We start from the raw sequence: 25,131 nt of genomic DNA, 5'->3' as shown, positions 1-25,131 counted from the left end.
GCAACTAAATGTATGTGTTCGGGAATACCTCCCTACAGATACATGACTTGAACTTAACTCAGAAGATGCTAAAGCAAAAGGGATATGATGTGAAAGAGTCTCAAGCAGGCCTTGGATATATCGCACCTGCTCCTGCTTGCATCTTCATAAAGAAATCCACCAACAATTATATCACGGCAGAAGAAGGAACCTCATCAGTTCCATCTAAGACATCTGTCTTCGATCGTTTGAGGGCTCCGAAATCCCAAATGTCAATCTTTGACAGATTGGCACCTCGAAGTGAAGTAGTCTCATCGTCTCACATGAGAAAATCCATTCAAAGCTGATTAGGGCTGCCAAGTGAAAGCCCTACGCCCTCTAGCTTGTACGGGTCTGTCCATAGCAAATTGAGTCTACCAAAGGAGCCATCCTCATCAAATGCTCTGCGAAAGTCTGTGCATTGCCGATTGGGTGTCTCAAATACTACCATCGAGAAGACTTAAAAATGGAGGACTGCTCTCTTGTCAGAAGACGATAAAAAGTTAAAGAGCAAAATACCCTCTCGCATGGAGCGTCGTATTACTCTCATTGTGGCAGTTGACGATGAATTGCTGAAAGTAAAGCGACAAACTGTGGTGTTAACCAATGTGCCCTCCAGAGGATTGAAAGATGGCCCCAATGAGGAATGCTTCACTTCCTCATTCCATATCATGGCCGCTTGTAATGAAGTTCAAGAAGAGGAGGATGCTGAAGATGCTCCACCAGAGTTGGAAGAAGGTGTGAGGTCTACCGTTGATGATTTAAAAGAGATCAACCTAGGGACTGAAGATGACCCACGGCCAACCTACATAAGTGCCTCACTTACTCTTGAAGAAGAAATTGCTTACATTGAACTTCTCAGTGAGTATAAACACATCTTTGTTTGGAATTACACGGAAATGCCAGGATTAGACCCAAGAGTCGCTGTTCACCATCTCGCAGTAAAGCATGGCGTTCGACCAGTCAAACAATCTCAAAGACGCTTCCGACCAGACTTGGTTCCCAAGATTGAAGCGGAGGTCAATAAACTTATTGAAGCTAGTTTCATTCGAGAAGTCAAATACCCCACTTGGATTTCAAGCATCGTCCCAGTAAAGAAAAAAAATGGGCAAATCCGAGTTTGTGTAGACTTTCGCAATCTGAACAACGCTTGTCCAAAAGATGACTTTCCGCTCCCTATACCCGAGCTCATGGTTGATGCCATTACTAGACATGAGGTTTTGTCATTCATGGATGGTTCGTTTGGTTACAATCAAATCCGCATGGCTCCACGAGATGAAGAGCTCACAGCTTTCCGCACACCTAAAGGCATTTACTATTACAAAGTTATGCCATTCGGCTTGAAGAATGCGGGAGCCATGTACCAAAGAGCGATGCAAAAGATCTTCGATGATGTGCTCCACAAATATGTGGAGTGTTATGTCGATGACTTAGTCGTAAAGACAGCGAAACGAGCCGACCATCTTCATGATTTGAGGCAAGTGTTTGAACAGCTACGAAGGTACCAACTTAGGATGAATCCCTTGAAGTGCACTTTTGGGGTTACATCTAGAAAATTTCTTGGGTTCATTGTGCGCCACCATGGCATAGAAATTGAACAAGCTAAAATCGACGCTATCCGGAAAATACCTGAACCTCGGAATATTCATGAGCTAAAGAGTCTTCAAGGACGATTGGCTTACCTCCGCCGTTTTATATCAAATTTGGCTAGTCGATGCAACCATTCAGCAGTCTCATGAAGAAAGGGGCTCCATTTGAATGGGATGAAGCATGCAACAATGCTTTCAAAAGTATCAAATCCTATCTAACGAGGCCTCCAGTTCTCACTGCCCCTATACTTGGACGACCACTAATCTTGTACATTGCTGCGCAAGAGCGTTCGGTTAGAGCTCTTCTCGCTCAAGAGATTGATAAAGGGAAAGAAAGTGCCTTATATTATTTGAGCAGAATGATGTTGCCGTATGAGTTAAACTATTCCGTGATTGAGAAGATGTGCCTCGCCCTCGTCTTCGCAATCCAAAAGATGCAGCACTATTTTCAAGCTCATACAGTGCATCTCATCTCCAAGGCTAATCCAATCAAATATGTCATGTCAAAGCTAGTCCTCTCTGATCGATTGGCAAGATGGTCACTCATTTTCCAACAATATGAGATCATCTATGTGCCGCAAAAAGCTATTAAAGGGCAAGCTCTAGCCGACTTCTTGGCAGACCATCCTATACCAGCCGAATGGGAGTCGTCCGAAGAATTGCCAGATGAGGATGTTATGGTAGTAGAAGTTCGTCCCCCTTGGACAATGTACTTTGATGGCGCGTCTCATCAACGTGGAGCAGGTGCTGGTGTGGTATTTGTTTCCCCAGAAGGAGATGTCTTGCCATATGCTTTCACTCTCATACAAAATTGTTCAAACAACGAGGCTGAATACAAAGCTCTTATTCTTGGGCTGGAGATGGCCATTGAAGCAAAGCACTTGCAACTCAAGGTATATGGAGATTCAATGTTGATCATAAACCAACTTCTTGACGTTTATGAGGTGAGGAAGCCTGAGCTCGTGCCTTTCAATAACTACGCTCGTCGCCTGATCGCATGGCTTGGTGATGTTACTCTAGAGCACGTGCCGCGTGGTGAAAATAAGCAGGCAAATGCACTTGCAAAGCTTGCTTCTACCCTTGCTCTTCCTCACCATGAGATGCATGTCCCGATATGCTGAAGTTGGGTCATACCGCCTATCTTTGAAAGTGAAGACGGTGGTGAAAGGGAAGTGAACGTCGTCTCAGTTTTGGAAATTGAAATTGAGGATTGGCGATTGGCGTCAACCACTTATTGAGTATCTGCAACAAGGAAAATTGCCTGATGATCCACATAAAAGAACAGATGTGAAGCGTTGCGCCCCTAGATTCATTTACTACAAGGATACGCTTTACCGTCGATCTTTTGAAGGGTTTGAAGCAAAGCAAGCTCTAGAAGAAATTCATTCTGGAATATGCGACGCTCATCAATCTGGCCCCAAGCTTCATTTTTGAATCAAAAGAATGGGCTACTACTGGCTGACAATGGTCAAGGATTGCATGGAGTACGCCAAGAGATGTCATGCTTGCCAAATCCCTGCCAACTTTATACATCAACCGCCAGAACTGCTCCATCCAACTGTCGCCTCATGGTCTTTTGATGCATGGGGGCTAGATGTCGTGGGGCCTTTGCCAAAGTCTTCTAGCGGCCACTTGTACATCTTGGCAGCCACTGACTACTTCTCTAAATGGGCGGAGGCCAATCCATTAAAAGAAATGAAGAAGGAAAATGTTGTCAACTTTATCCGTACGAGCCTCATCTTTAGATATGGTGTACCACGTTACAAGACAATGGGAAGTCCTTCTACAACAGTGCAATGACCAAACTTTGCCAAAAATTTGGCTTCAAGCAGCATACTTCTACTATGTACAACCCACCTGCAAATGGTCTTGCGGAAGCATTCAACAAGACTCTTAGGAATATATTGAAGAAGGTGGTTGCTAAAGCAAAGAGGGATTGGCCTGAGAGAATGGAATAAGCTCTTTGGGCGTATCGGACCACGTATCGAACACCTACACAAGCAACTCCATATTCACTAGTATATGGCGTGGAAGCTGTTTTGCCGCTCGAACGTCAAATCCCATCTTTAAGGGTTGCCATTCAAGAAGGCCTCACTCATGAAGACAATGCTCGCTTGTGCCTGGAAGAATTAGAAGCACTTGATGAAAAGAGACTTGAAGCACAACAACGTCTTGAGTGCTATCAAGCCCGCATGTCAAAATCATTCAACAAGAAGGTTCGTCTTCGTTCTTTTCAGAAAGGGGTCTTGGTTCTTGCTGTAAGAAGGCCCATTAATACCACCCATAAAATCGGTGGCAAATTCATTTCCAAGTGGGATGGACCATATGTGGTGCAAGAAGTTTACTGAAGTGGCGCCTACAAATTGGTTGCTGAAAATGGCTTAAGAGTTGGCCACATAAACGGCAAATTCTTGAAGCGCTACTACCCTTGAAGAACAAGCGTTACTCCATGACGCATGAGCCTAAACTGCTTGTTGCTCCTGGCCCGCATGAGCTAAAACTGTGCATGGCCCCAAAAAAAAATTCAAAATATGAACTACGTTTGAGTTGATCCCATTTTGGGTACGTAGGCAGCTTGAGTTTTGAGCTCAGTCATTCAAAAAAAAAGAGATTCATCTTACCTTTGAACTACGTTTTTGTAGGGAGGTTTCCCGAACAGATACATTTAGTTGCCGAACACGTGGTGTATAAGAGCACGCGAAATATTGGACAGGACTTATCACCGGGCAGTGCGTTGAACGGCGATAAGGGCCAATAACATGAGAAGTCATTGGTGTAAACTAACTGTTCGGCAGATAGAGATATACCGATTACATTGGTCCAAATAGTTAAATAAGAACCAAGTTACATGTGAAGTAGCTGGTCCAGGTAGTCTGTTCGGCTATGATACAGCTGAATAAGGAAAGAGCTCCAATAAAGAGCAAGAGCAGAGGAAGTACTCTGGAAGATTCCAGAGTAATCATGTCCCGTAAGGGATGAGATCCCAAGAATATAGGATCTGAGAAAGATACCCAACGAGAATGAGATGTTCGGTCATTAATGGAAAAGAATCCTAAAAGAACTCTTTTATAATAAACTGATAAGGGAACGAGAATTCAAGATATCCTGCATTTCCTATACGAGTTAGGAAATTTAGGGCAACAAGGATGCTTGGGCAGCAAACATCTATGATTTTATAAATACGAGGTAAACCTAAAGGAAATAGGTACGCAGTTTATGACGATTTAATCTCGTTCCTATTGATAATTAGGGTTTCTCTAGTACGTGATACTAACTTTTGCATCGGAGGGCCTTTGCCACGAGAGGCAAAGGCGCGCTCACCCCTTGTTTGTTTTGCAGATTAGTGTTCCGACGATGGATTAGGGTTCCGATGGAGAGGCACGAGTAAGCTACTGCACTTTGGTGTTGTTCAGAGCATCAATTGTTTTCATCCCCCTACAATTGGCGCCGTCTGTGGGAAACGAACCAATTTTTCTAAAAAATAATCATGATGGAAGAAGATCTAGTTACGCTGTTTAGTCCAAAGGACCAGTTGGGTGGGGGAAGAGATAAATCCCCACCAGGTCCTCCGAGAAAGCCCACTGGTAGACATGACAGAGATAACTCCAAAGAAAAAGGAGACAAAACTGCCACTGGCTCCACGAGAAGGAGTAAGTCTCATCGAAGAGAGGAATCAGTCACCCATTCAAGAAGTATACACAATGATAACGATGTCCTCGATAAAAAGAGAAGGGAAATCGAGGAGTACGCTCGTTTGATTAGAAAACGAGAGTACGAGATACAATAATTATAATGGGTACGAGAGCACCCAGAAGATTCCGGACTTTCTCGAAGGAATTCCCAGAAAGACAGACGGACTCTGGTAGTCCATAGGCAGGCTCATTCACGAGGGAAAAAGAGCAGGAGTCCTATCATAAGGCGATACGAAGCTTCTCCACGAAAAAGGAGAAGCAGAAGTAAAAGCCGAACACCGGAAAAACGATGGGCTTCTTCACGAAAAAGGAGGAGCAGAGACCGAAGTTATACCCCAGAAGAGGAAGAAACCAAGAAGCATCATCGGGACAGGTATGAGAGGCTTGATGCTGATTGGGTCAAGGCTACGGCTTACAATTCGAAGGAGATCGAGGATGGGACAGTAACTGCATGAGAAGCAGCGCAGAAGGCCCTAAGTAATATTGCAGCCTCCCCCTTTGCAAGGAGGCTATAAGAGGCTAGGTTGCCGAGCAGAGTGAAGCACGGTACGTTCGTACTATACGAGACAAATACGGATCCCGTAGCTCACATACAGCACTATCAACAGGCTATGTTCATGCACGAGGGGGATGATGCCATCTTATGCAAGATGTTCCCCTCCAGTCTTGGCAAGGTGGCTTTGGCTTGGTTTCATAAACTGGCCCCACGATCCATACGAGGATAGAGGAAGTTGGCTGAGGAATTCACTGCTCAGTTCTTGACAAGCAGAAAAGCCCCAAAGACGTTTGAAAGTCTTTCCACCATGAAACAGGCGGAAAACGAGCTGATCAGGGATTATGCAAAGAAGTACTGGAAAACTTTCAACGAGATTGAAAGCTACAGTGAGGAGTATGCAATTGCCACCTTCAAGACCGGTTTGCATGTTCGGGGAGAGCTGCGTCGCTCATTGAATAAACATCCGGTAGCCACGTTGGCTAAACTGATGGAACGGATAGAGCAACACGCAAGAATGGAGGATGACATACTCCGTGAGGATGGCAGGATTGTTGCCGAATAGTCAACAGCACCTGTCAAAAAGGTGGATAAGCTAGAGCCCAAGACTTATAGAGAGAGAAAAGAGTATGGGCAGGCTAAGAAAGAGCCGTACAAGGATAAGCAAGCTCCTAACACCAAATCTTTCTTTTCTATCACTACGGTTTGGAAGGAACCAATTTATAGGATTCTTTATTGAATAAAGAATCAGCCATATTTCAAGTGGCCCCCAAGTCTAGGCGGAGATAAGGACGCAAAACGTGCTACGAATCATCACTGCAGCTACCATAAAGATTGTGGCCACATGACTGAGGAGCCGAAGAGCTAGCCCGGATGGAAGAACAAGCGGAGCAGTAGTTAGGAACCTTAGTTCCCTCCCGTTTGTAATAAAAGTACTCCTTTTATGTTTTTGTTGTAATAAAAGAGCCGGACTCAGCTTTTATTTCAATAAAATGTTTCATTTAACGTACCCAAATTTCGGGGCGTTACAAAATCCCAATTTATTATGTTAGCAAGACACAGCTGGATGCAGAGACGAGGTATCTGCCCCTAGAGAAATTAGTCCTGGCACTTAGGACAGCCACAAGGAAATTACCGCACTACTTCCAAAGCCACAAGGTTGTAGTTTATACTGAGTTTCCATTGAAATCACTGCTACGAAAAGCAGACTTCTTGGGAAGGATCTCGACATGGTCCGTCGAGTTAAGCCAATACGATATCGATTATCAGCCACGAACGGCAATCAAAGGCCAAGTTTTGGCAAATTTCGTGGCAGAGTTTTCTCCTACGGTAGCTCCCTTACCTCCTACGAGAAAGGAACAGGTGACTAAGACATCACCCATGAAGAATCAACTCTCGGCCGAACAGGACCCCATGGAATGGAAGTTATTCGTTGATGGATCAGCATGTAATACTGGTTCAGGAATTGGGGTTGTCCTATTTCCTCCTGAAGGAGTAATGATCGAACTATCTGTTCGGCTCGATTTTAGTGCATCGAATAATGTGGCAGAGTATGAGGCACTCTTAGCTGGATTAAGGAGTGCAAAGACTTTGAAAGCAAAACGAGTCAGAGTGTATTGTGATTCACAGCTCGTAGTCAATCAACTGTCCGGGGAATACGAAACCCGGAGCGAAAAGATGACAGCCTACGTACAGGCAGCCAAAGACCTGCTTGATACCTTCGAAAGGGTGTATGTTGAACAGATAAGTTCTGGACAAAATGCTCACACAGATTCATTAGCTTGGTTGGCTGCAGCTGTACCAACTGAGTTTAAAAGGAGGGTGGCAGTAGAGTATTTGTCTGAGTCGAGCATTGGAAGGAGCGTAGAGCTGGCCTTGGACGTGAACCAAGGTCCAAGTTGGATGGACCCAATTGTGGGGTTTTTACGAGATGAAACGCTCCCCACTGATAAAAAGGAAGCTCATAAGATTAAAACCAAGTCTGCAAGGTTTTGGCTGTCCCCAGAGGGTAAGTTATACAGAAAATCCTTCTTGGGCCCATATTTGCTGTGCGTACACCCCGAGATTGTGCAAAGATTTCTTCACGAAATCCACGAGGGAACATGTGGGAGTCATGCTGGAGGCAGATCCATTGCCCACCGAGCAATTACCCAAGGCTACTGGTGGCCACACATGCAGGAAGATGCAAAGGTGTATGTGAAGATTTGTGAGAAATGTCAAAAATTCTCACCAATGATTCGAATACCAGCCGAGGATCTGGTGCCTTTGACAAGTCCTTGGCCGTTTGCTCAATGGGGAATGAACATCGTGGGTCCAGTACACAAAGCAACTGGGAATCGGAAATTCCTGCTAGTTGCAACAGACTATTTTACTAAGTGGATTGAGGCAGAACCTCTGGCCAAAATCACCGAACCTATGATAGAAAGGTTCGTGTGGAAGAGCATCATCACTCACTTTGGGGTCCCTTATTCATTGATTACAGACAATGGATCCCAATTTCAGAAGAAATTCAAGGCTTTTTGTGTCCAGTATGGAATACGAAATTATTATTCAACCCCAGCTTACCCTCAGAGTAATGGGCAGGCAGAGGCGTCTAATAAGACTATCTTTGACGGAATCAAGAGGAGGCTGGACAAAACCAAAGGGAAGTGGCCTGACGAGTTACCACTAGTGCTGTGGGCTCACCGAACAACGCCTAGGAGGTCTACGGGAGAGACCCCCTATTCATTGGCATATGGAACAGAGGCTGTTATACCTCTCGAAGTTAGTCTTCCAACTAATAGGACCGCACTGGTTGAAAGTGGGGGCAATGATAGGGCCCTCGGAATTGAGCTTGATCTCGCCGAGGAGAGGAGGGAAAGGGCCCTGGTGCATCTGGCTTCTTACCAGGAACAGCTGATGAAAAGCTATAACAAGCACGTTCACCCTCGAGAATTTGGTGTTGGGGACCTCGTACTACGGAACGTGCTCGGCAACACCAAGGTAGCCAACGAAGGCAAGCTGGGGGCCAACTGGGAAGGCCCATATCGAGTAACCGAGATTGTAGGCTTAGGCCTATAGATTGGCTGATCTGGATGGTAATCCAATTCCGAGGCCTTGGAATGTCCATAATCTACGAAAATTCTTTGTTTAAGAAGCATTGGGTTCTGTTTTTGATTGCACTACGTGATTGTGTGGGAATTACGAATATAATTCCCCTGTTCTAGTTTTTGATTTTATTATTTTAGTTGCAAGGGGTACGAATAACGCCCTCTTGAGTTTCACAGATTATGAATAAAATCACTTTTTGTAGTATAAATATTGTGTTCTTGGTATTTGTCTTAAAAATACGAACTACGGGCTTGGTTTCCCTCATTCGTATTGGGGAGCAGGGAACAGGCACCTATACACTAAGTACGTGAAACTTAACGAGTACAAGTATGAAACACTTGTATGGTTTTTAAGTACGTGAAACTTAACGAGTACAAGTATGAAACACTTGTATGGTTTTTAAGTACGTGAAACTTAACGAATACGTACAAGTATGAAACACTTGTATGGTTTTTAAGTACGTGAAACTTAACGAGTACAAGTATGAAACACTTGTATGGTTTTTAAGTACGTGAAACTTAACGAATACAAGTATGAAACACTTGTATGGTTTTTAAGTACGTGAAACTTAACGAGTACAAATATGAAACACTTGTATGGTTTTTAAGTACGTGAAACTTAAAACTGTTGAGTACGTGAACCTTAACAAGTACAAGCATGAAATACTTGTATGGTTTGAAAGTACGAGACACTTAGAAATATTTAAGTACGAAACACTTACAGTTTGTTAAGTACGAGAAACTCTAAGCTGTTAAATACGAGATATTAGATTTATAGCATATGTTAGCTACAGTATTTAAGCATGAGAAGCTTAAAACAAGTATGAGATACCTAACCTACAGTTTTGATATGAAACACCTCATGCAGAAGGCAAATATGAAACTCTTACTTATTGAATACTTAGATTTGTTAAAAGCACGAGAAGCATCAAACAAATACTGATAACTCGCATACGAGGACATGCATAAAGCCTGTCACTTGGATAAACAAGATATATGTACAAAGTGAACAGTTTGAGAGCAGCATACATGAACATGCAGAAATCAAGTACGAAATACTTGGGCAACAGACATAACGAAATATGTCTAAAATACATCTGACTAAAAACACAATCCTTAGCCAGAAATATGCATTTGAAAGTAAACACTTAGAACCAGTGTTGAGCCACGAGGGGCTACATACCTGTGTTAAACAGATTTTCAAAAGTACTAGTACCACGCAGGGTTGAAATGCTATGGTCACGCAGGACCAGCTAAATTGTTTGAGTCAAAACCAAAAAAAGAAAACAAAACATATAATTACTTGCCTGCCATTTCAGTCTTGGTTCTAAATCTCTGGGAGAACATCAGTTCCAGCCGAATCACCAGCAGCAACAACATTCTCCTTTAGGACGACAGTGTCGATGGTCACTTCCCGAACAGATGAATGCTTAACAACATCTTGCGATTCTATCTGTATCTCTTCATCGGCATCTGCAAAGTCGTCAATCTGCTGATCGACATCATCAATAAGAGAGCCATTATGCTCTTGAGGGGCTGTAGCTTGGCGGCTTGGTAGATCGTTCTCCACCCAGAGGGGGGAATCCTCGGCAACCCCCACCTTCGTTAGACACGCCTCCCAACAAGCAGCCTAGATTTGGTCTTGAATCACTGGCATCTGCTCCACATAGCTGGCCGTCTTGGCATCAAAACCCTGTTGATAACCATCTTCGTATGCAGCCTTCTTGGTGCTGTCAATCTCTGCCAAAGCTTGATTAAGACTATCTTCAGTAGTCTCAAGCTTGCCTTTTGTTTCAGAAAGGTCTATTTTGGCCTTATCTCTCTCCCTCTCTAATCTCGAGACTGTTCGGAGCAACCTCGTGTTGTCATTCAAAAGCCTAATTCTCTCGGCTTCAGCTTCTTGGAACTTCTGGCCCAGTGCGACCATTTTTTGGATGAACTGTAAAAATACCAAAGATTTTTAACTGCTACAAGAAAGATAGGGCTAAAAGAGGAAATTTTTGTTACCTTGACTCCACTGATGAGACCAGTGGACACAAGCCGATCAGGGGGAGACGAGGATTCCTTCTGCATGTCAACAGGCAGCAATAGGCCCTGTGCCAAGGCTAGTGCAGTTTCCGAGGAGCTGGCACCGTCCCCGATGTTTACGGGCCGGTCCCCCCTCATGAGTTGAGGGGCCCAGACATCTGGATGGATTTGGATGCTCGGCGCTGGGGTTTCCAATGGAACTGAAGTAACTGGAGCTTCAATATCTCCGGCTTCTTCGCTCTTGGGACGTTTGTCCCGATGAGCATCAACAGCCTCGAGGGAACTATCGTGTTCCCGAGGAGAAGAAGATGATCGTGTTAATCCCCCATATTGCGACGAGATCGTGGGGTGGGGGGGGGGGGGGGGGGGGCGGCGCCAGTTGATGCCATCCTACTGGCAGCACCACGTCCCCGCGTGGAGACAGTGAGAAGGGTGCTAAGGTCAACAGGTTGGCGAGTCATCGTACCTGGGGTTGGGGGAGATCGAGAGTAGCCGGAGGAAGACGACTGGCTGGTAACGCAGAGGGGAACGGGTTGTTGTTCGGAGATGACTTCCCTTCGTTCAAACCTTCTGAGCACCACACGTGTTTGAGGAACGCCTTCAGGTATAGTAACTTCACCTGGCTGTCCGACAAGGGTAACACCTGCCTGCAGTCTCGAATTACGTGGTTGGGGAGCAGTGGAGGTAGAAGCAGTACTGGTACTTGGATGGGCAAGCCTTCTGTCGATAACCCCTTTGTACGAAGGTCGTATCCCAGCAATACGTCAGCGTTACGACCCCGACCTGCTGTTCGGGTACCAGGTTCGCCTGTATACTTTAAGATCCTGTTGATGTCCTCTTTTCGGACGTAACTCGGTTCTCATCTAGGACGCCTGTTAGCGTTGTCAGCTGCAAGATCGAAATTCAAAGTGAAAATTAAACACATAGAAGAGTTACGAGTAGGCGGTAAACAAAGAACTGCAAGTCAAAAGCGAGAGCATACGTGGATAGCCCATATGTGGGGGCAATGGAGCCCCACCACTTGGCCATCTTCCCCTATTGGCTCGAATGCTCCCGTTACATAGAGGAAATCGATCTCATGGTCGCGAGCAGAATCTGGTAGATTTAGCACGAGACATTTGTCTGCCCTCCTAACCTTGAAGTAGTACGTATTGTACTCGAGGTTTAGTACTATACTATACCACCATTGGATATCCCAGATTCCTAATTGGGTCCCTAGAATCCCATTTAGGGCTATAATCCCCATCACCAGCCTAAAAACATTCGTTGAAACTTGCATGGGGGTGAGGCGGTACCAGTTTAGAACCTGGCGGAATAGTGGGTGAAGGGGAAAACAGACTCCACCCTCGACAATTGCTATGATGGGAATGCACATTCTGTCCCACGAGCCGCCATCCCTGTCCGCCCCCAAAGGGGCGAGTTTGAGCCCCACATTGTCAGGGATGTTGTATTCAGCCCTAAAGACCGCCATGGCTGTAGGGTTCTCACAGAGTTTTCTAAACTTACTGGGTTATAGAGTATTTCTGTTTTCATCCGCCATAGATGACTGTTGGGATTCAGAAATGAAAGGGGATTCCTAGAAAGAGAAACAGATGAAACTCCCAGAGGAAAAGCTAAGGTCGAAATCCCAGAAATTGAAATGGATTAAAATGAGAAGTGAAATGCTTACGAAATCAAAGGAGCAGTTTCCTGGGACGCGAACAAGTTACAGACGGCGGCGATGGCGGAGGAGTATAAGTTTCTTCGTCTGGGTTGTGAAAAGGATAAAAGCCCTAACAAACATCCCTTGAAAGATTATAAAGGAGCGAGACGGAAACGAAACGACAGGTCTCACGCCGTTACAAGTTAAAGTAACGGAAAGCAGGTGCCGTTCTAATGACGTTTGATAAAACGTCAGTTCAAAATTAGTGAAAGGCATACGAAACATGCCACGTGGAGTCACTACCCCAAAATGGTATAATGACAAAGGCGCCAAAAAGCATCAATGAGTATTAATACTATGACTGCCCGGGATCAGAGGAAATACGGTCTAACGTTTGTCTCTAAGCTTCACCCATTGCCCCCGAACAGTGGCAAATAAGTAAAGCTGGGGAGCAATTGTAGGGAGGTATTCCTGAACAGATACATTTAGTTGCCGAACATGTGGTGTATAAGAGCACGCGAAATATTGGACAGGACTTATCACCGGGCAGTGCGTTGAACGGCGATAAGGGCCAATAACATGAGAAGTCATTGGTGTAAACTAACTGTTCGGCAGATAGAGATATACTGATTACATTGGTCCACATAGTTAAATAAGGACCAAGTTACATGTGAAGTAGCTGGTCCAGACAGTCTGTTCGGCTATGATACTGCCGAACAAGGAAAGAGCTCCAATAAAGAGCAAGAGCAGAGGGAGTACTCTGGAAGATTCCAGAGTAGTCATGTCCCGTAAGGGATGAGATCCCAAGAATATAGGATCTGAGAAAGATACCCAACGAGAATGAGATGTTCGGTCATTAATGGAAAAGAATCCTAAAAGGACTCTTTTATAATAAACTGATAAGGGAACGAGAATCCAAGATATCCTGGGTTTCCTATACGAGTTAGGAAATTTAGGGCAACAAGGATGCTTGGGCAGTAAGCATCTATGATTCTATAAATACGAGGTAAACCTAGAGGAAAGAGGTACGCAGTTTATGCCGATTTAATCTCGTTCCTACTGATAATTAGGGTTTCTCTAATACGTGATACTAACTTTTGCATCGGAGGGCCTTTACCACGAGAGGCAAAGGCGCGCTCACCCCTTGTTCCAACGACGGATTAGGGTTCCGACGACGGATTAGGGTTCCGGTGGAGAGGCACGAGTAAGCTACTGCACTTTGGTGTTGTTCAGAGCATCAATTGTTTTCATCCCCCTACAGTTTTGACTTGATCCCTTCCAAGGGTACGTAGGCAACTTGAGAATTTTTCTTAAGTTCAGTCAATCCATCAAAAAAAATTTCAACCACAACTATGCTACTCATGGCTCACAAGAGAATAAACTATGAATGGCTAAGAGTATGAGAAAAACTTTATTTAAATAAAAAAGTGATTGTCTCATGCTAAAACATCATAAACGCAAAGGCATAGTTTGCTAAAAACAAATGGAACATCCATTTAGTAAACTAAACAAGCCTAAATAAAAGAAATACGACAAAGGAAAGCAGGATAAGCACTAGTCCAGCCATGCCAAATTTTGGATCTCTTCCAGCTCGGACTTCAGAAGTTGCTCCAAATTGTTAGCCACTTCCATGTCCGCCGGCTCCATCACCTCAGTCGCTTCTATAATGGCTTGCTCTGCTTGTAAAGTTGAGACAACATGCTGCTTCTGAGTTCTTTGTGCATCAATCCCTTCGAGCGATTCTCTGAGCTTTTTTGACTCCAAGTCCAACTGCTCTAGCTCCTTCATCAGTTGACCTCTCTTGATATCAACATTCGCCAATCGTCGCTCCTTCACCTCTGACGTCATCTCGCTAGCAAAATTCGATCTCATGGAAACATAGTTGGTGGTATTCTGTATATATTTCTCTACTTGAGTTTGGAGCGGGGAATAATCCAATTCAAGCTTCGAAAATTCAGCGTAAATCACTTGCAGTTTTGGTCTTAATGATGTTAGCTTCTCAAAAGGAGTTTTTCCCAAGATACTCTTAATATTGCTATCATAAATCTTCGCAGCCAAAAGATGACCGCAACTGATCATACTCCCCGTATCAAATGCAGTAACAGTCGATGGCGTCGCACGACCTAACATAGGAGGCTTGGAAGAAGATGGAGGATGGATTTCCTTTGCCCCAAAAATAGAATTCTTTTGTCGTCGCAATGCAAGATCAAAAGAATCTGGACCATCAACAGAACCTTCACGCTCATCTGATGCAAACTGGTTTTCCAAGTGTAGAAGGAAATAACTCATTAAGAAATTTGATTAAAAAAAATTTCCAAACTTCTTTAAAGAGTAAATAAAGTGAAGATCAAAAGAAGACAGCGTTTAAGCTTACTCGTTTACCCAATACCTCAAGATGGTTTGAAGTGTCTGGCAAATCATCAAGGACACCATCCAAATTAAAGTCCAATTTTGCCAAATCAGAAACCATCACTTTCTCTTTGGGCCGCGAATCAAAATCTGCTGCTTTCTTTTTCAAATGCTTCCAATGGCGCTCACCTTGGTCAGAACTACTACCTTTTGAAAGAACTACGGTAGCCCTCTTCCTTCCACCCGTTGGTTCTGACGTCTTGGTAACAGTAGGCTTTGGCTTAGAAGATGGAATACTCAAAGGAGTTGTTGGCCTTACTACCACGACAACTGCTGCTTCCTTGGCCACTACTTTGGTCACTTCCTTCTCCTACGGTTTTAAAAGAGGCTGAGTAACTTCTGAAGCCAATTTTGACTTTGTAGTGGATATTTTGATAAGATTCTTCCCTTTTGGAGCAGCGAGAGATGAATCTAGCTTCGCACATGCAAGCTTATATTTGCAGAAGCTGCTCGAAGATTTTTCCCACCACTCAACATACTCTTTAGTGGCAAGGCCTTTAGATGAATGTGACGGAATCATAAAATCAGCCCTCGTGTTTAATCTTGTGCAAGACTCCTAAAGTTGGTATATTGCCTCCAAAGTGCCGGTTGAGAGCTTTTCTCTTAACTTTCCAGGAATGTCTTGACAAAATCGAAATTGTCTAGCAAATCGGTAAGGGCTATATGGCTCAACAATATGCTCATTACCACGACGAAGAGTTAAGTAGCTTGATCTGAGACTGATGACATAATCATTCCAAGTGTCCGAATGCTTTCCATGGTCGGTGACAATTCCTTGTTGTGGTTTACCCAAGGCTAAGAGCGATAGAGTCGATGGCATGATGCTCTTCAAAAGATCACAAGCTTCTTGAAAACTAAAATGTTTAGCCTTCTTTTCCCCCGCAAGTCTCACCATCCGGGCACCAGAATCAAATTTTGTAGAAGCAGACAAAAAGTAACTATCATAATAACGACCGAGCCACCCATAAACATAATGGATGGGAAACGCTGCGCCACATTTGCTTGGATTAGGTGAAGATGTGATCTCTCTCAAACCATGGTATATGCTCGCAAGGGCAGGTACTGCCAAAGAAAACCTCTTTCCTTGAGCCATCATACTTGCTACTTTGAAGACGCCTGGACGAATTTGATCAACTTCCTTGTTAGGTAGCACAAAAACACATAGCCAACAAGATAGAAGAGCAGCCAAATCGGTTTCTTCTCTCACATCCTTCTCAACACCCAAGTCGTCAAAGACCTTTTTTGTATCTTGGGAGCGCGGCTTTTTCTCTCCAATAAAGCCAATTGAATTGTTGGATGTCCTGGGCTCGCCCAACCTTTTCTTCTGAACTCTAGCGGGTGGCTGTTTGTAACGAGATTCCTCTTTAAACCAGAACTTTACCCAGTCATGGATAGTAACATTTGAAGTCTTGCTCGCACAATAAATTTTGCGGTATGCCAAAAATAAGTACTTGCAACTTGGAGGAAAAAGTGGCACACCCTTTTTGTCAACACCAATGAGTTCTCTAGCAGAAGGCACGACCTCGTCATAGAATATTCCATCAATTGAAAGTCCCCCAGTCAGGCGTAGGTCCCATAGGGAAATAGACACTTCTCCGATTGGTACGTGTAAACTATTTGTCGAGGGACACCAAAGCTCACAAAATGAGCGAATAAGGTTTGTGTTGCGAACATAAGTAAATAAGGATGCAAAGACAACGTCATATATCTTCGCACTAGTTAGCTTATGTTTATTCTGTGCGAGCACATCTTCTAAGCACTCCCAATATCCGTCGATGAAAGAAATTTTCCCAAACTGAGGAGTCGTGTTACCCCATTTAGCAACTCCGTTGATGATTCGATCGCCTAACAAGAGGAAGCGCTCAGAATCATTGTACTTGTGTAGAGATGATCGCAGTAATAGTGTATCGCCGGAGACAAAAGTAGACTTCCCATGGTCATATAGTTTCCGAGATGATTCAATATACCATCTTGAGAGGTGGTGTGAATCAAGAGAAAGATCCCAGTCTTGTGCAAGAGCTCCAATGGCTGGGTCATGAACCCAGAGGTTAACTTGAGTGGCTGGGGCAGCACCTTCGTAACTAATGGACAAGATTTGATGATCATCTACCGAACGATCATTGAACAAGGCCATCTCTTTGCGGAGCAGAGCTCGAAGAAATAACAGTAGCAGAGCCTTAAAGCTCGAAGAGGTAGTAACTGCGGAGCAGAGCTCGAAGAAATAACAGCAGCAGAGCCTTAAAGCTCGAAGAGGTAGTAGCTGCGGAGCAGAGCTTGAAGATGCTGCGGAGTAGAGCTCGAAGAAACGACAAAGTAGAGCTTGAAGAAACGGCAGAGTAAAACTCGAAGAAGCTGCGGAGCAGAGCTCGAAGAAATAACTGCGACGGAGCCTTAAAGCTCGAAGAGGCAGTGGCTATGGAGCTTTAAAGCTCAAAGGGGCGATCACGAATTGAAGCGCCAAATCTGCAAAAGAAGGACACATGGAAATTCAGAACATTGTTGAAAGTTAAAGTAGTGTTCAAAGAAAGTAGCAATATACAAATTCCATGTCCGATAAACAATCGGAAGTACCGAGAGTGCCTGCAAGACTCGTAATGTCGAGGTTCGGCCCGCCCTGTGTCCAACGAAAGGGTTCACAAAACCTGAAAAATTATATTTGTTTGCATTAGGAAGCCCAAGCCAATCAATGTACATGTAAGAGCGGTACAGTAACATGCACACAGTGATGTTTTCCTTTGGTTCTTTTGCGACCTCAAGGGGAAAAAAGGAGTCATGTTGTTTTACTTGCATTCAGATCACAAGTTCCTATGGCACCAAGACACACAAACAGGAAATCAACTAAGGTTGATTCCTTAAACTACGATCACAATACGATTGCAATGTGCGGGATCATGGTAAAAACAGTGGCCTCAAGTTCATTGTTACAAGCCAATAAAGTAATTTGGATGAAAGTTGATGGGTTCAAAAAAATTCACAAGTTGATGCTGTGAATCATGACAAAAAAAAAAAAAAACACAACGATTGATTTAGGTTCTGGTCGAGGAAAAAATTTCTGAAAAGCGACAGTGTCTAGATATAATGCAATTTTCTCCATCTAAGTTCCGAATTAAAGACAAGTCACCGAGAAAAAAATTCGAGACGTGCTTTGTTCAATTGGTGGCAATCTGAAGTCACACGGACAACTAGGGGTACCCGAATTTTCTACTTGATTTGTTCGAACAAAAGGCTACCGCTTCATTGTTTCTCTGATGTTGGATTAGAGTGCATGATTAAAAGGAAAAGAGTAACGAAAGAAAACAAAACAAAAGGAAAAAGACAAAAGGAGTTGCTGGGATATGTACAGTAAAGGAGTATTACAATCAACTCAGTTCAACTATCTGCCTTCATTGAATCTACTGTGGCTACGTGAACTACAAGTGTTGTACATTGAACGGAACCAAGCAGAAGACAAAAGGTGGCAAACTTACTTGATGGGGAAGCTTAGCACGTGGGATTTACGTCCTCCAAGTCTAAAAAACGTGCAGGGATGGGTTCAAATTAAGGCTCTCAATATATAGAGCAAGAAGTCTGAAGTTGTACTTGGAAAAGGAGTCGAAAATCCTAATCTTAATCAAACACATTACACATATATGTTCCAAGCGGTGGCTTCTCGTCAAAGAGAATAGGCGGTGCAAAAAGAAACAGTCAAGCCGAATGGGCCTCTAAAAATTGTTTCGTTTTGGACTTTCATCTCGGGTTATACACAATCGGAAGATGAGTACGTTTGGGCTTAAGGTGATTGGGTTATCAAGCTTTCAGTTGTTTGCTAAGCTGAGAGTTTCTTTGGAGGATGAGGATCAACTTATAGTCCCGAAATAAATTGTGTTCACAAATCCTCCTATCAAAAAAATTCAACCATATCGATTGTTGAATTTTAGTTCGACTCGTGAATTGAATTTCGGAGAATCAAACTCACTTCAAGTTTAAAGCAAAAGTTACTACCGAATACACAAATTTTCGGCATCAAATCAAATCAAGTCAACATTTTCGAGACCTACTCACTTTCATGCATGAGCAAGTCTCGAGGGGGTATCTGTAGACATGTAAATTTTACAGTCAATCACAAGTGCCACGTGTTGCGGGACCTAATAAATAGCGCACAGTAAATAGCCAATCACAAGGTGCCAAGTGTCTTTAGGTCAAAAGTTAAAATAACGCAAATGGACCAATCAAATGGCGCCACGTGTCAAAGTGATGCAGTTATTATTTTTATTGAACTCGGCTAATCAAGTTAAGCCACTTGGTAAAATAATAATTGTGTTTCTCTTCCCAAATAATTGTCTTTCTTAAAATAAAAGAAAGAAGGATAATTATTTCTTTTACATTAAATAAAGAATAATTAAAGAGAGATAAATATGAAGGAAGTAGAGATTGGTCATGACTCTCCATCCTACACCTCTATAAATAGAGGTGCTCCTTCTCATATTTTTCCATCTAGACATTCAAGGCATACAAGCTCCAGAGCTTTCTTCAAGTCTGCATCCAACAAGAAGGTTCTTCGAATCGAAACCTCAAAGCCTCGAAGAACATTCAACCCAAGTCATCATCTTCTTCACAAATCTTGGAGAAGATTCCGCCGTTTGATTCGGGATCAAGCATCAAGCCCTTGTTTCTACATCCGAAAAGAAGAATCAGAAGACTTTATTTTTTCTTTGATTAGAAAATATATCAGAGATTGTAAACCCTAATTTTCTCAATTAATACAATTGACTTTTGTTCAACATTTTTCCGTCTTTTTCGTAGACTCGAAATTTGTGTTCAACACTCACAAACATTGCCATTTGCACATTATTAACGAAATTATTCCTAGGCCAATTATTTTCTGGGCAACTTTGAAGTCCCACAATTGGGAAGAAGATAGATGGAGCATAGATATTGAGATTGGCAGGTAACCATGACTAGTTTTACTTGATGATGTAGATTTTTCAAACTGAGATTAACTTACATAAAAAAAAAAGATTTGATAATTTATAATCGTATCCCTTAATTGTTTCAAATCCCCTGTACATATCGGTGATTTGAGCATTGTTATGTCTTATAGATTCGTCCATTAAAGATTAATATTTTTGAAACATATAATAACTGCTCATTCACTTGTTATGTCGGTTATATATAGAATCGAAATCCGATCACAATTGAAAATGGTGGGTGGTTGATTGTTTTTGGTCCATTTCGGGATTCTTGAAGAGACATTTGGAATTGGCTAGGGGTGTCAAATGGATGAGTTTGGGCTAAATTAGTGGATTGGGTCTTTAATGAGTCATTGACCTATTTAGATCTAATTAGTTATGAGCCCAATTATCCATACCCAACCCAAGCCATTTATTTTAAATCAAACCCGACCCGCTCATTAATCCAATTACATATATATTAAAATTTAAAATGACTAAAAATGAGTAAATACAATTACTCATTTTAACATCGAGTAAAAAATGATTTAAATACATTGACTATTAACTAGATAAAAAAAAAAAAAAGTGACTATTGCCAATTCCAAAAGATTCCTTCAAAACAAAAAAAAAAAAATTTTAAAAAAACGAACCGAGCTGAGCTTAAGCACGAGTTTTTGGCTCATTTACTAAACAAGCTAAGCTCGACACTCCAAAGCTCGGCTTAGCTTGCAAAAATTCGGTTCATTTGTATAGGCTCTACTCGTTTGAGCTCAAGCTCCAAAGCTCGGCTCAACTCGCAAAAATTTCGAAATCTGCTCTCGCACACGCCTCTCATCCACTTTTTTTTTTGCTCGGCAAACGAAACGATTTTATAAAGCTCGAAAGGGTACATCGAGAAAAGTACAACTTAGCTCAAAGAGCCAAGATACAACAGTACAAACAAAACCAATAAACAAAACAACACATCCAACAATCAGTTGAATGAAGCACCAGTGGGAGAAATTACAACTTTACTCTCCGAATACCATCTAGGAACACCTTAAAATCCTCCACCGAATACGCTTTTATATCAAATTTTGCTTTCATCCACATTTTTAACTAGATCCCTCACATCCCTCGTCCGCGTTGATGCATTGTTGAACGCGTCATCGTTTCGAACCAACCAAACGGACCACATAGTGGCATAAAAACACGCCTCCCATATATACCTCTCCAGATTGTGGAATCCATGATCAAACCACCATGTAGCTAGGTCTAGGACCGTATAAGGACACACCCATTTGACGTTCCACCACTCCAGAATAACCGACCACACAACCCAAGAAAATCTGCATTGAAGAAACAAGTGGTGATTGGTTTCAAGGTGCTGGGAGCAGAGAGGACAGAGGGCTTGTTGGATTTCGCTTATCAAGTTCCTGCTTAGAAGAAGCGATCTGGACGCCACTTTCTCCTTGATAGTCATCCACACAAATATCTCGACCTTTGGGGGACTCAGGTTCCTCCAAAGAGGGCCTAAGAGAGCATTGTTTGAATGGGAGGTGAGATCCCACTTTTCGTATGCTGATTTCACAGAAAAATTCCCGTCCACCGCCCATCTCCATTGTAAGAGGTCAGGCTTAGATGGGTTTAGAACCACTCCTTGAAGGCTCCGCTTCAAATTCTCCATCTCTTGCTTCTCCCTCCCAAATGGTTGTCTTCTAAATAGCAGTTCCCAACATCCCCCATTGACGTCTCCCCACATATTACTAACCTTCGCCTCCCGTTGAATAGATAAGGAGAATAATCTTGGATATTCCTCTTTGAAGGACATTTCTCCCAACCATTTATGTTCCCAAAAAACAGTGGCGTTACCTGAATGCACTTGAATTCAAAAACTGTCTCGGATAGAATAGCCCAAGGGAGATGATGGATTCTCCAATGAGCATATATCCGCCAAGATTTTTGAAATTGAACCTGATCCATGTACGTAAGGTAGCCAACAATTTAAGTCCAGCCCATATTTTCCGATGATTACTCTCACCCAAAGTGCCTCTTTATCCTTACCAAATCTCCACCACCACTTAGCCAAGAGTGCTTGATTCTGCTGTAACATTCTCTTCACCCCCAAACCTCCACTATCTTTCCTCCTTCCTATCTCGTCCCAGCTAACCAAGTGTATCTTCCTTTTGTCAATAGAGTCTCCCCAGAAAAATTATCACTGCATTTTCTCCAACTTTCCCGCTATTGCAACCGGCATTTTGAATAGAGACATAAAGTTCACAGGGACATTCCCAGTGTTACAGTTAATGAGCGTAAGCTTTCCCCCTTTCGAGATATAACGAGATCTCCAAACATTAATTAACTTTTCAAACTTTTCGATAATAGGCTCCCACGTTTTGATCCTACCTGGATTTGCACCCAGCGGTAGCCCAAGGTATTTGATAGGGAGTTGTTCCACTTTGCTGCCAATAACTTGAGCTAAAGAGACCGTCTCCTCAGGTGGAACATTCACTCCACAGATAGAACTCTTAGAAAAGTTAATTTTCAGGCCAGACATTAATTGGAAGCATCTTAGGATTCTTTTAATGTTAGCCATCTCCTCCGGATCATTGTTACAGAATAGAATAGTATCGTCCGCAAATTGTAAATGGGATATACACACCCCATTCCTTCCCACATGAGTTCCTCTGATAATATTCCTCTCCTTTGCTTTTTCCAACATTATGTTCAGACCCTCTACCACTATATTAAACAGGAAAGGTGATAGTGGATCCCCTTGTCAAATTCCCTTTTGTGTTTAAAATTCCTTAGTAGCTGAACCATTGATCAAAATCGAACTAGAAACTGATGAGCAGCACTCTAAAATCCACCTACACCATCTATCCCCAAAACCTAGCTTCGATAACATATCAATCAGAAAACTCCAATTAACACAATCATATGCCCTTTCAAAATCGAGCTTTAAGAGAAACCCCCCACGCACACTATTTTTCCAGCTATAGATAACCTCATTGGCTATGAATACACCATCTAAAATCTGTTTTCCCCTAATGAATGCAGCTTGGGCCTCCCCAATAATTGTACACATGTGCTCTTTGATTCTATTTGCCAAGACTTTAGATAGCAACTTATACACCCACCCAATCATGCTAATAGGCCTATACTCTTTAAAAGATAATGGACAAGTTACCTTCGGAATCAAAGCAATAAAAGTGGAGTTAATACCTTTGGTAAGCTTTCCATTATCATGGAACTCTAAGAAGAATTGAATGATAGTGTCCTTCAAGAAATCCCAACCTCTCTTAACAAAAGAGAAATTGAAACCGTCGGGTCCAGGTGCTTTGAAGCTGCAACATCCTTTCAGGGCCACCAAAATCTCATATTCCTCAAATTGTTTCTCCAATTCATTCGCCACCCCCATATCTAGTTTCCTGGCAAACATTCCTTCTAAAACAGGCCTGGTCCTTCTGTCTTCTCTAAAATTATTGCAAAAATATTCCATTGCAGCCTTTTTTATCAGACCTGGATCCTCCACCATCATCCCATTTACGTTCACAGACCCCACCAAATTCCTCTTAAATCTGTTGTTTGCGGTGACTTGAAAAAATCTGGTGTTCCTGTCTCCCAACTTTAGCCACTTCACTCTCGATTTTTGTTTCCAAAAGGATTCTGAAAGCTTGGAAAGTCTCCAAAAATCTGCCTTGGCTGAACATCGAATGGCTATTTCCTCCTCATTCAGAAGCCTATCTTCAGCTAAGGTATCAAAGTAATGGAGTTTGGCTTCGGCATCTTCAAGGGCACAATTAATGTTTCTAAATTATTCCTTATTCCATACTTTCAATCTATCTTTGACAGCTCGAAACTTCTGAACAATTTTAAAGCCAGCCCATCAATTTACCTGCTCCTTGTCCCAAGTTTCTTTGGCTACCTTCAAACAGCTGGGGTGAGACAGCCACATGTCCATGAACCTGAATGGTTTTGGACCCCAATCCCTATTATCATCCAAGAGCATAATTGGGCAATGGTCCGAGATAGGTCTAAGAAGTCCCCACTGAGACACCTTAAATCTGTCAAGAAAGGTTTGGGATAGCAAAAATCTATCCAACCTACTATGAATGGCCCGATTTTGGTAGTTAGTCCACGTGAACTTCCTGCCCAACATAGGTAGGTCCAGAACCTCCAAATTGTTACAAAACGCCATGAAGTCTCTCATTCCTCTGTCCACCCCTAAACATCCCACCCTTTCAGCAACAACTTTAATTTCGTTAAAGTCACCCCCGATACACCACGGATCTTGAGCATTAGATTTAATGATCAATAGTTCTTCCCAAAGTTCTCTACGTAAAACAGCTATGTTTGGCGCATAAATATTCACAAAAGTACATGGGAAGTCATTGATAAGCCCTTGTATCAAAATGAAAGATCTATGAACAATTACAGTAGATGCCTTGAAGAAAGAATCGTTCCAGATAATAAGTAAACCCCCAGAGGCACCCACCGAGTTAGAACACGCAAATTCCATGTTACTAGAACCCCAAATTTTCTGTAAAATTGACCGATCCACGGATTCCAACTTAGTTTCCTGAACAAACAAAATATCTGGTTTCCTTTTCTTGATAATATTTGATAAAAATCTCTTTTTTACCAAACTCCCCAAACCTCTAATGTTCCAAGATAAAATCAGCATAAAACAGAAGGAGCCCCAGATGTCACCCCAGTATCACTCCTGGTTTAGTTAGTCACCCCCTCCCTCTCACGCATGAGAGCCACTTCGTCATTTTCGATCTCAACCATCTTTTTCAAAACCCTAGCATCATTAGGTAAGAATTTAACATTCAATTGAGAACCAACAGCCATAGTAGCTCTTACCTCATCGATGATGCGCTGGGAACTTGGACTGAAATCAGCCGAGGAGATTGAATTGGATTCCTCCTCCCCCTGACTGTCCATCAGCTCTTCCCGGATTTGGATGAGGTTTGCCAATTGTCTTCGTCTTCTCCTACTGCACTCTTTGCTATTGAGGTCCACCATGAGCAGGGGCGGACTTACTGTTGGGCAAGGGGGGTCCACTGACCCCACTCAACAAAAAAATTCTGTGAGAAGTAATGTAGTTTTAGGGGTATTTCTGTAAACTTGCCCCCATGTCCTCCAATCATTTTGCCCTTATACCCCCACCAAATTACAAGTATTGCCCTTTTCACTTTCTCCTTTTTCAGCCACTTTTTCCTCTCTCTCTCTCTGTCTCTCTCTCTCTCCGAAAA

General features: G+C 42.8%; 1 protein-coding gene across 1 annotated transcript; it reads left to right on the top strand.

The window, feature by feature from the left end:
• Positions 1-1,753: 1,753 nt before the first annotated feature.
• Positions 1,754-3,041, top strand: LOC131323674 (uncharacterized). The gene is made up of 2 exons (XM_058355522.1): positions 1,754-2,713; positions 2,796-3,041. The coding sequence occupies exons 1-2, from the start codon at positions 1,754-1,756 to the stop codon at positions 3,039-3,041; spliced, it is 1,206 nt and encodes a 401-aa protein (XP_058211505.1).
• The last annotated feature ends 22,090 nt before the right edge of the window (positions 3,042-25,131 follow it).

This window comes from Rhododendron vialii, chromosome 4a, assembly GCF_030253575.1.
Source record: "Rhododendron vialii isolate Sample 1 chromosome 4a, ASM3025357v1".
NCBI classification, from domain to species: Eukaryota; Viridiplantae; Streptophyta; class Magnoliopsida; order Ericales; family Ericaceae; genus Rhododendron; species Rhododendron vialii.
The sequence above is the reverse complement of the archived record's forward strand: the minus strand, read 5'-3'. Positions and strand labels throughout refer to the sequence as shown.